The 12,581-nt window shown below is 38.7% G+C and overlaps 1 protein-coding gene and 2 long non-coding RNA genes across 3 annotated transcripts in view; 1 reads left to right on the forward strand and 2 right to left on the reverse strand.

Annotated features, from left to right (window-relative positions):
- The window catches only part of LOC146980391 (uncharacterized), a 301,847-nt gene that overhangs the window by 195,519 nt on the left and 93,747 nt on the right, over positions 1-12,581 (forward strand). The gene's annotated exons all lie outside the window — the stretch shown is intronic.
- Positions 2,170-3,718, reverse strand: LOC146980396 (uncharacterized). Its single transcript, XR_015036830.1, has 2 exons — positions 3,255-3,718; positions 2,170-2,413 (listed from the first exon to the last, which is right to left on the reverse strand). It is a non-coding gene; the product is annotated as an uncharacterized LOC146980396 (long non-coding RNA).
- The window catches only part of gfra3 (GDNF family receptor alpha 3), a 97,947-nt gene continuing 89,612 nt past the window's right edge, over positions 4,247-12,581 (reverse strand). Inside the window, exon 8 of the mRNA XM_085788890.1 lies at positions 4,247-4,826. Coding sequence (XP_085645016.1) covers positions 4,611-4,826 — 216 coding nt within the window. The 3' untranslated portion in view covers positions 4,247-4,610. The remainder of the gene's footprint in view (positions 4,827-12,581) is intronic.

Here is a 12,581-nt window from a genome sequence, read left to right on the forward strand (position 1 = left end):
CCCCCCTTCCCTACCCCCCCACCACCCCCTCTCTCTGTCAGTGTCAGTATAGTACTAGTGTGTGCGCTGCTTTTTTCGCCTGCTGGGGAGTGATTTGATTTGTTCTGCTGTTTTAGAGCTCATCTCATATTGTTTCTGGTGTGTTGTTGTTTTTATTATGCTGCCTTTATTCATATCAGAGCCTGTGGCAGCACTGGAACTGGTCCTGAGTCAGTTGAGGGGGGGGGGAAGGGGGGAGGGGGGATCTATAAAGCAAGACAGAGCTGCATCAGTTCGATATATGGTGTGGTGTGTGTGTCTGTGTGTGTGTGTGTGTGCTGACGTGGGTGGGAACGATGAAGTGCAGATTTAAATTATAACAAAAAAGCTCTATACCCAGTTGTTTGCTGTTTGCTGATCCCACACACACACACTCACACAGACACACACACACACTCAATGCTCGATGTTCATTAAACAATAAGAGACAAGTGTGTGATTTGTCTTTCTAGAGCAGAGAGAGCAGACTCACTGCGTCCGTCCATTCATCACTAGGATAAAGTTTGATTGATGCACTGTAAGTCAGTCAACGTCCCTTCACTCTGCTGCTGTCAGGTGATCCACTACATAGGTAGGTGAGTCTTCCACCAGTGAACAAGTCTTCATCCATCAATACGTTCAAAACAAATTTAATCTTTCTCTTCACAAAAGCAGAAACAGATGTCTGACTGACTGCAGCTGGGGGGGGCATTTCTATATTTGTGGGGTATTCACAATCACATCCACATCCACCACTCACATTGTCTAGATCTGTCCTGGTTCCTGGTGCATCATGAGGATGGATGTGGCCACAGTGAGCTGCTGACTGACTGCAGCAGAGTTTGGGGATGTTCTATATAGACCGAATCTCCTTGTTGTTTACATTCTACTTCCGGGTAGAAAACCAGCACGTAGCTAATTTGAATGAGCTCAATAGTAGCCTAACGAACGAGAGTTTAGCTAGGCTATATCATATTTTTTCACGCCCTATCACCGTTTAGACAAATCTGAAATGATTGAAGAAACATTACTATTTCTGTGTGTGTGTTTTGTGTTGCTATGTGTTGTATTTATTCAGTTTGGGGGAATCACAGTGTCTAGAAAGCATCAGTGGCTGCAGCTGACCATAGATATATATATATAGGCCTACTGACTAGATGCCTCGTTCTGCTTCTCAGCGTACGTCAATAGCGCCGCCATCTTGGTCCGGGGTTTCTGACCATAGACATAATAAACGTCTGACCAGCAGTCAGACCCGGTCAGACCCTTGTAGAACAAATTTCAGTGTATTTATGCATGTGGGTGTGTGTCTGAGTATCTAAGTGTAGCCTATGTTTAATACATAAAAACAAAAATTATAAAAAAAAATTATAAAAATGTTTTTTGTTGTTGTATCATAAATATATGTCTGACATTTATAATAAACCAAACGGCTTGAAAATCGGTTGAATATTCGGTGAGTTATGGCGATTTTAATGGTTGATAGACGTCTGCCGCTGTTGACTAGTGCAGGAAGTAGACGCGGCTTCCCCCTGACCAAGATGGCCGCCGCGTTGACGTATTCCACTCAATAGAGTTGCCTAGGAACGTGGCATCTAGTCAGTATATATATCTATGGCAGCTGACAGGGACAGCTAACGGCGGTAGCTAAGCTAACGGTAGCTAAGCTAACGGTAGCTAAGCTAACGGTAGCTAAGCTAACGGCGGTAGCTAAGCTAACGGCAGCTAAGCTAACATCAGGACGTCAGTTTGATGTCGTGTCCCGTTGTGGGACACGACATGAAACTACTCCAGTTAGCTCAGTCATGTTGGAACTCAGATATCCGCTGGAGAAAATATTTTTTCATGGAGCGTTTATTGAGTCACTGAGTTATTAAAGTTAAACAGGTAGCTAACCGTTAGCCCGGCTAATCTATGATAACCATGACTAATTGCAAAAATGTGCACACATAAATAGTAATGTTTGTCCAATCATTGGTTTTATAAACTTTACAAACATCAGATTAGTCTAAACGGTGATATAGTGACATGAAAAAGTAGATATATATAGCGAAACTCTCGTCCGTCACTATTGTTCTCGTGCTGGTTTTCTACCCGGAAATAGGCCTAGTTGTAAACAACAAGGAGATTCGTCCTATATTCTTTTTAGGCTACATTAAAGACAATTTTATACAGCATTTATAACTAGCAGCTGTTAGCATGCTAACATGTTATACACCTGCCTTGGGGGCATCAGAATGAGGTGGTCAGGTCATAGAGTTAACACACAGTAGCTACCTAACTTGCTGCTTCACTTGTCAATACCACCACTTGTCTCTCCATATACCATAATAGTCATATATACATACAGTAGGTGTTGTTTTATGAGAAAATGAAATAACATTGAAATAAAAGGCTTGGTTGCCAACTAGGGTTGCAAAGGGGCGGAAAATTTCCAGTACATTTCCGGTAAATTTCCAGAAACTTTCCATGGGAAGTTAAGCTGGGGAATTTCGGAAATATTCCAAATTGGAAACTTTCTATGGGAATTATGGGAATTTATGGGAATTACTGGGAATTTATGGAAATTAACTGGAAATTGGGGCTAATTTAAACAAACTGTATCATGTGAATATTTAGTTTTGTCATAAGCACACATCCATGCAAAATAATACAATTAAAAAACTATAGGGCTGACCCGATTATCATATTTTGACAATCGAAGCTTCGCGGACATAAAATCGATCAGTGTTAACGTCTGACGGGGGGGGGGTGTGCGACGATCATAGAGGAAATAATGAAAGTAATGGCAAACAAACACTGCATATCTCCAAAATCAGGCAGGTGCCAAGTAGCCTACTCATTTTAATGTAACAATTACCGATGAGAACCAGTGTCAAAAAGGAAAAAACAAAAAAACAATCGATCACGGACTTCATGATCGATTACCATGGCAACGAACGAAGCTTCGAAGCTTCGATTTTTTTGGGTCAGCCCTATAAAAACATGACATTTCAACAGATTTTGCTGCATGTGATTGAGGAATAACATAGATATTCAAGTACTTGCATTAAATCTGGTTGTTTCAGCCAAGATTATGCTACAATATATTTCCCCCAACTATATTTACGTAAGTTCCATGTTAAGGGCCAACCTTGAATTTTGTAAATTTTGGATTTATTCCCGTTAATTCCCATATATTCCTGTTAATTCCCATGGAAAATGTCCAACTTTGAAAATTCCCAGAATTTTGCAACCCTAAATGCCAACAGAAATGATGTTTACCCCGAAACATTAAAACAATGCACCTCCTGAAAGCTATCACTCTTGTGTTGTGAGGAGTAAGGAGCAGGGACAGAGGACTGAGGACTGGAGGGTCGAGGGTCGAGGATCGAGGATCGAGGGATCGAGGACTGAACACTATGGAAGCCAGGAGTTAGGACTGAGAGCTGAGGATGAAGGACTTTTGATCAGAAACTGAGGGTAAAGAGGGAGCGAGGAGTGAGGAGTAAAGGTCAAGGACACACGGGCTCATCTTCCACCTCAGTCTCTTATTAGACGGACACGCCCTTTATCAGACTTCTGTTACTGATTGGCTGCAGCAGCAGATCCACTCGTCGTCGTGTTTGATGTGACACCATAACCATACCTGTGAGCCAGGGTTTGATCCCACTAGCATGCTAACACCTAAGGAGCTGCTCACGTTAAAGGGATAGTTCAACATATTTTGGCAAATTGGCCCATTGCCATAATCCCTATAGTTTTAGGAGTAGGTTCGTTTAACCTTTAATTGTGGGTGCAAGGTGTTTTTAGAACGGCCTTTCTGCCTTTCCCTCATCAAACTCATCAAATACACAATCCAACAACTCCACAACGCTCTGGTGGACAAGTTGTGAGCTGCACATTCACCACGCTATGAGATAATAACACAACGTTACCACACAGAGTTGTTTTAGAGGGAAATGCGCAGCCGGAACTACATTCCCTGCTCAGCGGAGTGATTTCAAAAGCGCAAGTAGTTCCGAGTATTTGCTTCATGTGTCGTAATGTTACATAATTCTACGTTATTATCTCATAGCGTGGTGAATGTGCAGGTCACAACTTGTCCACCAGAGCGTTTTGGAGTTGTTGGATTGTGTATTGTGGATTGTTTAGTTTGATGAGGGAAATGTAAAAGTACCGTGCAGCTCGCATCTTTGCCCCGCCGATAGAAAAAACGGCTTGCACCCACATTTAAAGGTAATGAACCTACTGCTATGGCTAATAGGGATTATGGCAATAGGCGAACTTGCCAAAACGTTAAACTATCCCTTTAACGGAATACTGAACATCTACGTATATGAGGCTCATGGATGGTAGCATGCATACGCCGGCTCTCCTGTCTGCAGGACATGAACGCGTCCCTGCAGCTGCAGTCACACCATGTTGACCCGATGAGGGAGGAAAGGAAGCAAAGAAGGAAGTGAAGGATGCTAATGACAAAAGGTGAAGTCCATCTCTTCACATATCATTTTACAGCAATCAGTCCATGATTATTGAAGGGTCCATTACATGTGTGTGTGGCTGTGGCTGTGTGTGTGTGTTGTATGAGTGTGTGTCTATGTATCCTGTATCTACCCCCAGCTAAGGGAGGCCAGCAGCAGCAGCAGCAGCAGTACAGTGGGTTTAGTGGGGCCAGTGTTGAGGCTCGAAGCCACTCCGGTCCCAGTGGAGCCCAGGTTGGAGATGGTGGCCCTCTCCGAGTACAGAGGGATGACATCAAACTGGCCACCTTCGTCCTCCTCCTCTGTGTGAATCAGGTCTTCCTCTTCCTCTTCATGGTCCACCACCTGAGAGGGAGACATTGTGTAAGATAGGGTGACCAAACGCCCGACAAAACCCGCCCGGACATTGATGAAAATGTCCGGTTTTCATTGTTTTTCATGGGACCATTAAACATACACTGCAAAAACTCTAAATCTCTCCAAGAATATTTGTCTTATTTCTTGCCAAAATGTCTCATTTCTAGTCAAAACTAAACTCTTTCCACTTTAAATAAGACTCATCAGCTAGAAATTAACTTGTTTTTAGATCATTTTCACTTGTTTCAAACTAATTTTCACTTGAAATAAGTAGAAAAATCTGCCAGTGAAAGCAAGTTTTTTGTGCTTGTAATAAGAAAGAAGTTTTTCTTTCTTATTGCTCCACTATCAGATTTTTCTACTTATTTTAAGTGAAAATCTGCTTGAAAGAAGTAAAAAGTGTCTAAAAACAAGCTACTTTTTAATGTGATGAGTCTTAATTTAAGTGAAAAGAGTTTAGTTTTGACTAGAAATGAGACAAATATCCTTGGAAAGATTTAGAGTTTTTGCAGTGTAGGCTATTTTGTTGCATCTCTGACGTAATTCCTGAGAAGCTGCCTCTCTATTATTGCCAATAATATTGAATATTGATCATTTACACATACTACAAAGTAATTAAAATTTTTCTAATTTGTTGTTTTGGATCATCATCCATGTTTTTAGCCATCTATGGTTTCAAATCTGAAATTATATCAAATTCAGCCAAAAGTGCAGCCTGGGGTTGATTTACACTTAATATTCAGTGATATAGGCTTAGTGGTAGGCTACTAAATGTCATGTGGGCCTACTGAACGTAACAAAATAAACCAATATCCAATGCATTTGCTGTAAACGTGTCATTTCTTTTTGGTTTTAAACAAACTGCAACACCAATGTGAAACAACAACTTAAAGGGCAACCACAACAATTAAGGGTTTTTGTAAATACACAGGATTTCTCAAGGGATCGATAGAAGTTACACAGAAAGTTTATTGGTCTTGGGGGCCAAGCAAACTAAGCAGATGCTTAGCATTCAATTAGCATTCAAACATAATTTATTTTCAGTGTGTTCAGTGGGAAATGGACTTTGATCAAATCACTTTCTGAATCTCTGCAGAGAAGATTCAAACTTCTTCATGCTACATGGAGTATGGTGTTTGTTTTTGATTTATTTCATTATTAACATTATTTATTGTAGTTATTATTTTTTTAATGCTAATTTACAATCTCTTTTTATTCATGGTTGCACTGTCTGGTTTGACATTTACATTTTTTGTTGCACATTCTGTCGATTCTACATGTGTGAATGTGTGTGGCAACTGTTGAATGCCTCACCTTCTCTCCTCCTGTCTCAAAATGCAAAAAAACTAAACAAAAAAAAATCTTTAAAAACACCAGAGGATGTCTTGTTTTTTCATTTATCTGTTTGGAAAAGGAGGATTCTGCTGGAAGAACTGATGTGCCTTAATAAACACACACAGTCTGAGATCCCTTTCATTCACTTAAAAATTCAATATTTTCCTCTTCTCTTGTGTTTTATTTGAAGTGTTGATCCATGAGAAGATATATTTAAGGTTTTAAGAAGCCAAAACAAGACTTCTCTGTTGAGCTCTAGAAACAACAAGACAGTGCGGGCTATGAACGCCTCTTTCATCACTGTCATTCAATACTTTTTCACATATGCTTGATCCACTTTGGTCTGTCTGAATGTTTTAAGATATAGAGTTTCTGTTCTGTTACTGACAGAACAGGTAGAGGTATTTATTTTATATGCACAATATAAAATGTATAAAAATGCTTTTGTCATAAAGAAAACTGTCAGCTGAAGCAGGCACTAATGCACAGGAAAGGTTCCTTCAGTTCAAGTTTAGATTAACACTTGAACTACCTTTAAAACATAATTCAGAACATTAAATTCAGTAAAACATTAACAATACAATCCACTGTAAGCAAACCTAAACATGATTCAAGTATATTACAGTAAACCAATAAAATATGTAAACAAATGACAGGAATAAAGCTTATTCATCATCATTCAAAGGTCCTGTAGTGCACGTTTAAATGAATAGTTTAACAACTTTGAGTAAACTTGACCAATTCAACACAATGAACTAAGTGAGGAGAGCTATACATTTTATTCCTAATTACAAAAACGTTCTCACAGAAATTGGTCCATGTCAAAAAATAAATACATTGACATGTGATTTTGTTGTTATTCTTTTTTTCTTTTTCTTCTTTCTTTTTTTGCCAGTGCTTTAAAACAACAATGCTTGGGGATATAGGCCTACTATATTTGAAAAGAAAATATTGTAGGTTGTAGCCAAGGGGGCAGTTGTCGGTCTGAGAAGTGAAGCTCACTTCCGCGTTCAACAAACTGCAATCCCCTCTTCTTCCTCTGGGGGCTGGTGTCAGAAAGCAGCATTCCCCATAGACCCCCATGTTAAAATCACCCACTTTACATCCTCAATAAACATGTTAAAAGCCTGGTGTCAGAACGTTTTTTTTTCTCAATCGATAGTTTCTACCCCCGCACACACTCTGAGGGGGGTGAATTTTTTTTAACTCTACCGTTTTACTGTTATTAGGTTAAAACTCGGCCGGCCAATCCAACATGGCGCTGTTCAGGCCGCCATATTTGAGTCACGAAAACGACTCCCCAAAACCAATGGGTGACGTCACGGACGCTACGTCCATTCTTTTTACAGTCTATGGTTGTAGCCTACTGTAAGATAGTCACTTTCATAGAATTCTTTATTTTATAAAATATCTACAAAATATTAACCGTAGAATCGAATCGTCCTACACTGTATCGAATCGGATAGAATCGGTCTGTAATACATATCAGGATATCGTTTTTGAATCGAATTGTAATCTGTGTATCTAGATTCATATCGAATCGTTTATCACAGAGAGATGTGCAACCCTAGTATGGACCCACACCACACAGTCACTGAAGGAGACACAAGCACGGCATAAGGCATGATCCAGATGTTTAAATGTTGAAATGTAAGAGTAGATGAGCTTTAAACGCACAGTTCTTCTAGATTTTGTTTCTGTAAATCAAATATGAACCACGGTAAGGTGTTCCAGTGTCTGCAGGGGAACTTTACTTGAAGTTATTAGGGCCGCGGGCAATCGCACCGGGCACTGGTCCCAACAGCTATGAAATAGCTGCAGGGACCAGTGCCCGGGCTTCGCCCGGGCACTACTGTTATTGTGTGGATTTTTAGGGCCGCGGGCAATCGCACCGGGCACTACTGTTATTGTGTGGATTTTTTCCTAGTTAGGGTGAATGCTGAAAGCATTCACACTATTGTTATTCAAATCTTTATTATTAATATTATTATTATTCTTACTTCTTCCCTTTTTTGGCCCTTAACTACTTCTTCATACTTTCTACTATTCAAACAATTCATATATCAAAACGTGCGGCTTCTTCAGGAGATCATGGGATGTATTCAACTTTTTCATATCATTCATACTTTTCAAAATATTCAAACTTTATTGAAAAATTTTTCCCCATAGGAATACATTGAATCGGTCTTCAAACTGTTCAAATCCTCTCCTTCTTTGAACTTCAACTGCTTCAACATACTTTCACCTACAGACCTCATTCAACTTTTAAAATGTTCACAAAACTTTCAAGTATTCACGGTATATTCAACTTTTTCATATCTTCTACCATTATTGATCAGTACACTTCAACTGTTCATGATCATTTTTTGACAAAATTCAAATTTAACATGCAAGTCAATGGCACGGAATTTTCAGAGCTAGAGTGATGATGACATCAGCTAGAGTGACAGAGAATCTAAAAATCCTCTGACACTTTGCTCTCTAACCTGTCACCACGGCCACAAATTACACTCTAGACACATAATTTTCCCCCACTTTGGTAGACAAACTTGTGCTGTGTCTCACAGTGTGCTCGAAAACGCAGAGAGGCAGATTTTCTGAGAAAAGCAGAAATGACCTCCTTATATTTCTTGCGACTGTGAGAAAAGTTTTTGTCCTACAAACATTTAATGCACATTGGCTCGCTCAGGAAGGTCTCCTTGCCCCGATAGTCATGACCACATTCTGGTAAGAGGTACGGTTCTCTTTTCAGAGGCTGTTGTTCGGAGCTGCACAGAGCTCAAATCTCACTGCTCTGCTCTGTGTGGTGCAGACAGAGAGAGAGAGACACACACACACACACACACAGACAGATAGACACACAGACACAGAGACACACTGGCTTACAGCTCATAATCAGCCTCTAAATGAGTTCATATCTTTGAGGGGAATTTTTAAACATCTCTAATAATTTATTTCTCTTACATACATTTCAGTTTATTCTTGTAATGGAGATTTCAGGATTTGGAGCTTCTTCATGTCCTGACTTTCCTCTTTAACCCTTTACTTTGAAGGACTTGAACTTTTTCTCATTAATTCCAACAATTCAGACCATTTCTCAACCATTTAAGGACTTTCACATTTTTCATTTATGAATGTATATCTTCACACTCTTTTTTTACACGTATCTTAAACAATTCTGGCATTTGCATCCATTCCACATCATTCAGTCTCTTTCTTTCTTTCTACTCCCTTTCTCTTTCTTTTTACTTCATTCCTTGTTTCCTTGTTTCTACCCCATTTCTATATATACCCCAGTTCTCATAATGGATATTTCAGGATTTGGAGCTTCTTCATGTCCTGACTTTAGACTTTTCCACCTTCAATCCTTACATTTTACTTTGAAGGACTTTGACTTTTTCCTCATTAATTCCAACAATTCAGGCCATTTCTCAACCATGTAAGGAGTTTCATATTTTTCATTTATAAATGTATATTTTCACACTATTTTTTACACTTAAACAATTCTGGGATTTGCATCCATTCCCTATCATTCAGTCTCTTGCTTACAAGTTATACACTTCAGGTATTGCTTCATTTTTATACATATTTGTTCAACAAATACTTTCAAGCTCTTAATATATTTATTCATTTGAGTAGACCTATTTTTTCCACACCAATCTTCAAAAATTCAAGCAATTTTCCAACATCTTTCTTATAAGTTCTTCTTTTTAATTTTTTTCTCACCTATTTCAGATTTCAACCATTCAACTGTTAAACTATAAAGATGCAGGATTTCTACATTTTCCTCAAACTTTTTATTAGGGCCGCGGGCAATCGCACCGGGCACTGGTCCCAACAGCTATGAAATAGCTGCAGGGACCAGTGCCCGGGCGAAGCCCGGGCACTACTGTTATTGTGTGGATTTTTTCTTCTTATTAGTGTGAATGCAAAAGGCATTCACACTATTGTTATTCGGTTCGGCCATTTTCTTTATTTTTCTTCTTACTACTTTCCGCCTTTCTACGGTTTTTAACTAGTCCTTCATACTTTGTGCGATTTCAACAATTCATATATCAAAACGTGCAGCTTTTTTTGAACTTTATCGGCATTACTTTTCTCTTTTTAACTATTTATACTTTTTAAAATATTTAACTTTTTCTGCTAATTTTTTCCCATAGGAATGCATTGAAAACATCTTCAAACTTTTAAAATTTTCTTACTACTTTGAACCTCTAAAACGTCAGCATACTTTCTCCCACAGACTCCATTTGACTTTTAAACTGTAGACAAACTTTTAATCTATTCACATATTACTCAGCTTATTGATATCTTCAACAGTTTTTAGGTATTTGGCTGTTTTAAAATCATTAAAATTTTCGACAAAATCCAACTTTATAATGGTTGTGTATTGCGCTTAACGAGCAGGGCTTAGAGTGAGTGACATCATCGTTAGAGTGAGAGGGATCGAAAAAACATTCAGGATTTTTTCTGGATAAATTGCCAGCACGGCCACAAATTAAACTCTAGACACATGATTTCCTCACCGGTTTGTAGCCACACTTGTCGTGTCTCATCTGATGTGCTCAAAACAGCAGACAGACTTACAGAATTGTCTCAATGAGCTTAATTGTCCAGCTAGACCCGCTCCAGTGGCTCATCCACTTCAATATAAAAGTAGGAGCTGATTTTTTTAGAAAAACAGAAATGCCCCCCTTTTCTACCTTGCGACGGCAAGAAAAGTTTTTGCCCTACAAACATTTAATGCACATTGGCTCGCTCAGGAAGGTCTCCTTGCCCCGATGGTCAGGACCACATTCTGATAAGAGTTACGGTTCTCTTTTACTGGGCTGTTTTGGGAAGCTGCACAGAGCTCAAATCTCTCTGCTCTGCTCTGCTCTGTGTGCAGTTGGTCCAGCTGTAGCGGCCAGCTCGTTATCATGTCTATAAATAGAACAGGTCAGGTGCAGCCTGGCTGCTCGTTAAGATGTTTTTAAACACAGCCCCACACACACACATGATAAACCAGACTGACAGAGGATGTCCACGCACAAACACAGGCATCACACTCACACAGACAGACACACACAGACACTCACACACAGTCACACATGCACGCATACACAAACAGACAAACACACAAACACAACACTGTTCCATACAGTAAAATGTAAGCATGGTAGTCGCCATGGTAACTTCTGAGGGCAGGCTGCCACGCAGGTGTAATCAATCAGATCATTAGGGAGAGAGGAGTTCTGTGGCGCTTATCAACAGTTTTACTTTCTGCACATGTACACACAGACAGAGAGACCGTCAGACTCACACACCCAGACACACACACACAGGTTTTCAGCTCAAATTCATCAGCCTCTCAATTATTTTATACTTTTGATGTAAACATCTCCAACAATTTATATTTTTCTCATGAATTTCAGTTCAGACATTTAACCTTTCCACCTCTATAAATAGTAGTGTAATTCCAGGTGGAGCCTAGGACATAGGATCTATCTATCTATCTATCTATCTATCTATCTATCTATCTATCTATCTATCTATCTATCTATCTATCTATCTATCTATCTATCTATCTATCTATCTATCTATCTATCTATCTATCTATCTATCTATCTATCTATCTATACCCCTCCCTATTTGTTAACCCCTCTGATCTATCTATCTATCTATCTATCTATCTATCTATCTATCTATCTATCTATCTATCTATCTATCTATCTATCTATCTATCTATCTATCTATCTATCTATCTATCTATCTATACCCCTCCCTATTTTTTAACCCCTCTGATCTATCTATCTATCTATCTATCTATCTATCTATCTATCTATCTATCTATCTATCTATCTATCTATCTATCTATCTATCTATCTATCTATCTATCTATCTATCTATCTATCTATCTATCTATCTATCTATCTATACCCCTCCCTATTTTTTAACCCCTCTGATCTATCTATCTATCTATCTATCTATCTATCTATCTATCTATCTATCTATCTATCTATCTATCTATCTATCTATCTATCTATCTATCTATCTATCTATCTATCTATCTATCTATCTATCTATCTGTACCCCTCCCTATTTTTTAACCCCTCTGATCTATCTATTCTTTCTTTCTTTCTTTCTTTCACTCCATTTCTGTCTTTTTACTTCTTTGTTTGCTTGATTGTTTCTTTCTTTCTTTCTTTCTACTCCTTTTCTCTTCCTTTGTTTTTCTTTCTTTCTTTCACTCCATTTATGTCTTTTTACTTCTTTGTTTGTTTGTTTGTTTGTTTGTTTGTTTGTTTGTTTGTTTGTTTGTTTGTTTGTTTGTTTCTTTCTTTCTTTCTTTCTTTCTTTCTTTCTTTCTTTCTTTCTTCAGCTCATTCAGCATTGCATTCACACCATTTCCATTCTTGGAAATGCTTT

The sequence above is a fragment of the Trachurus japonicus genome, chromosome 10 (genome assembly GCF_045865225.1).
Source record: "Trachurus japonicus isolate A0001 chromosome 10, Traja_1.0".
NCBI classification, from domain to species: Eukaryota; Metazoa; Chordata; class Actinopteri; order Carangiformes; family Carangidae; genus Trachurus; species Trachurus japonicus.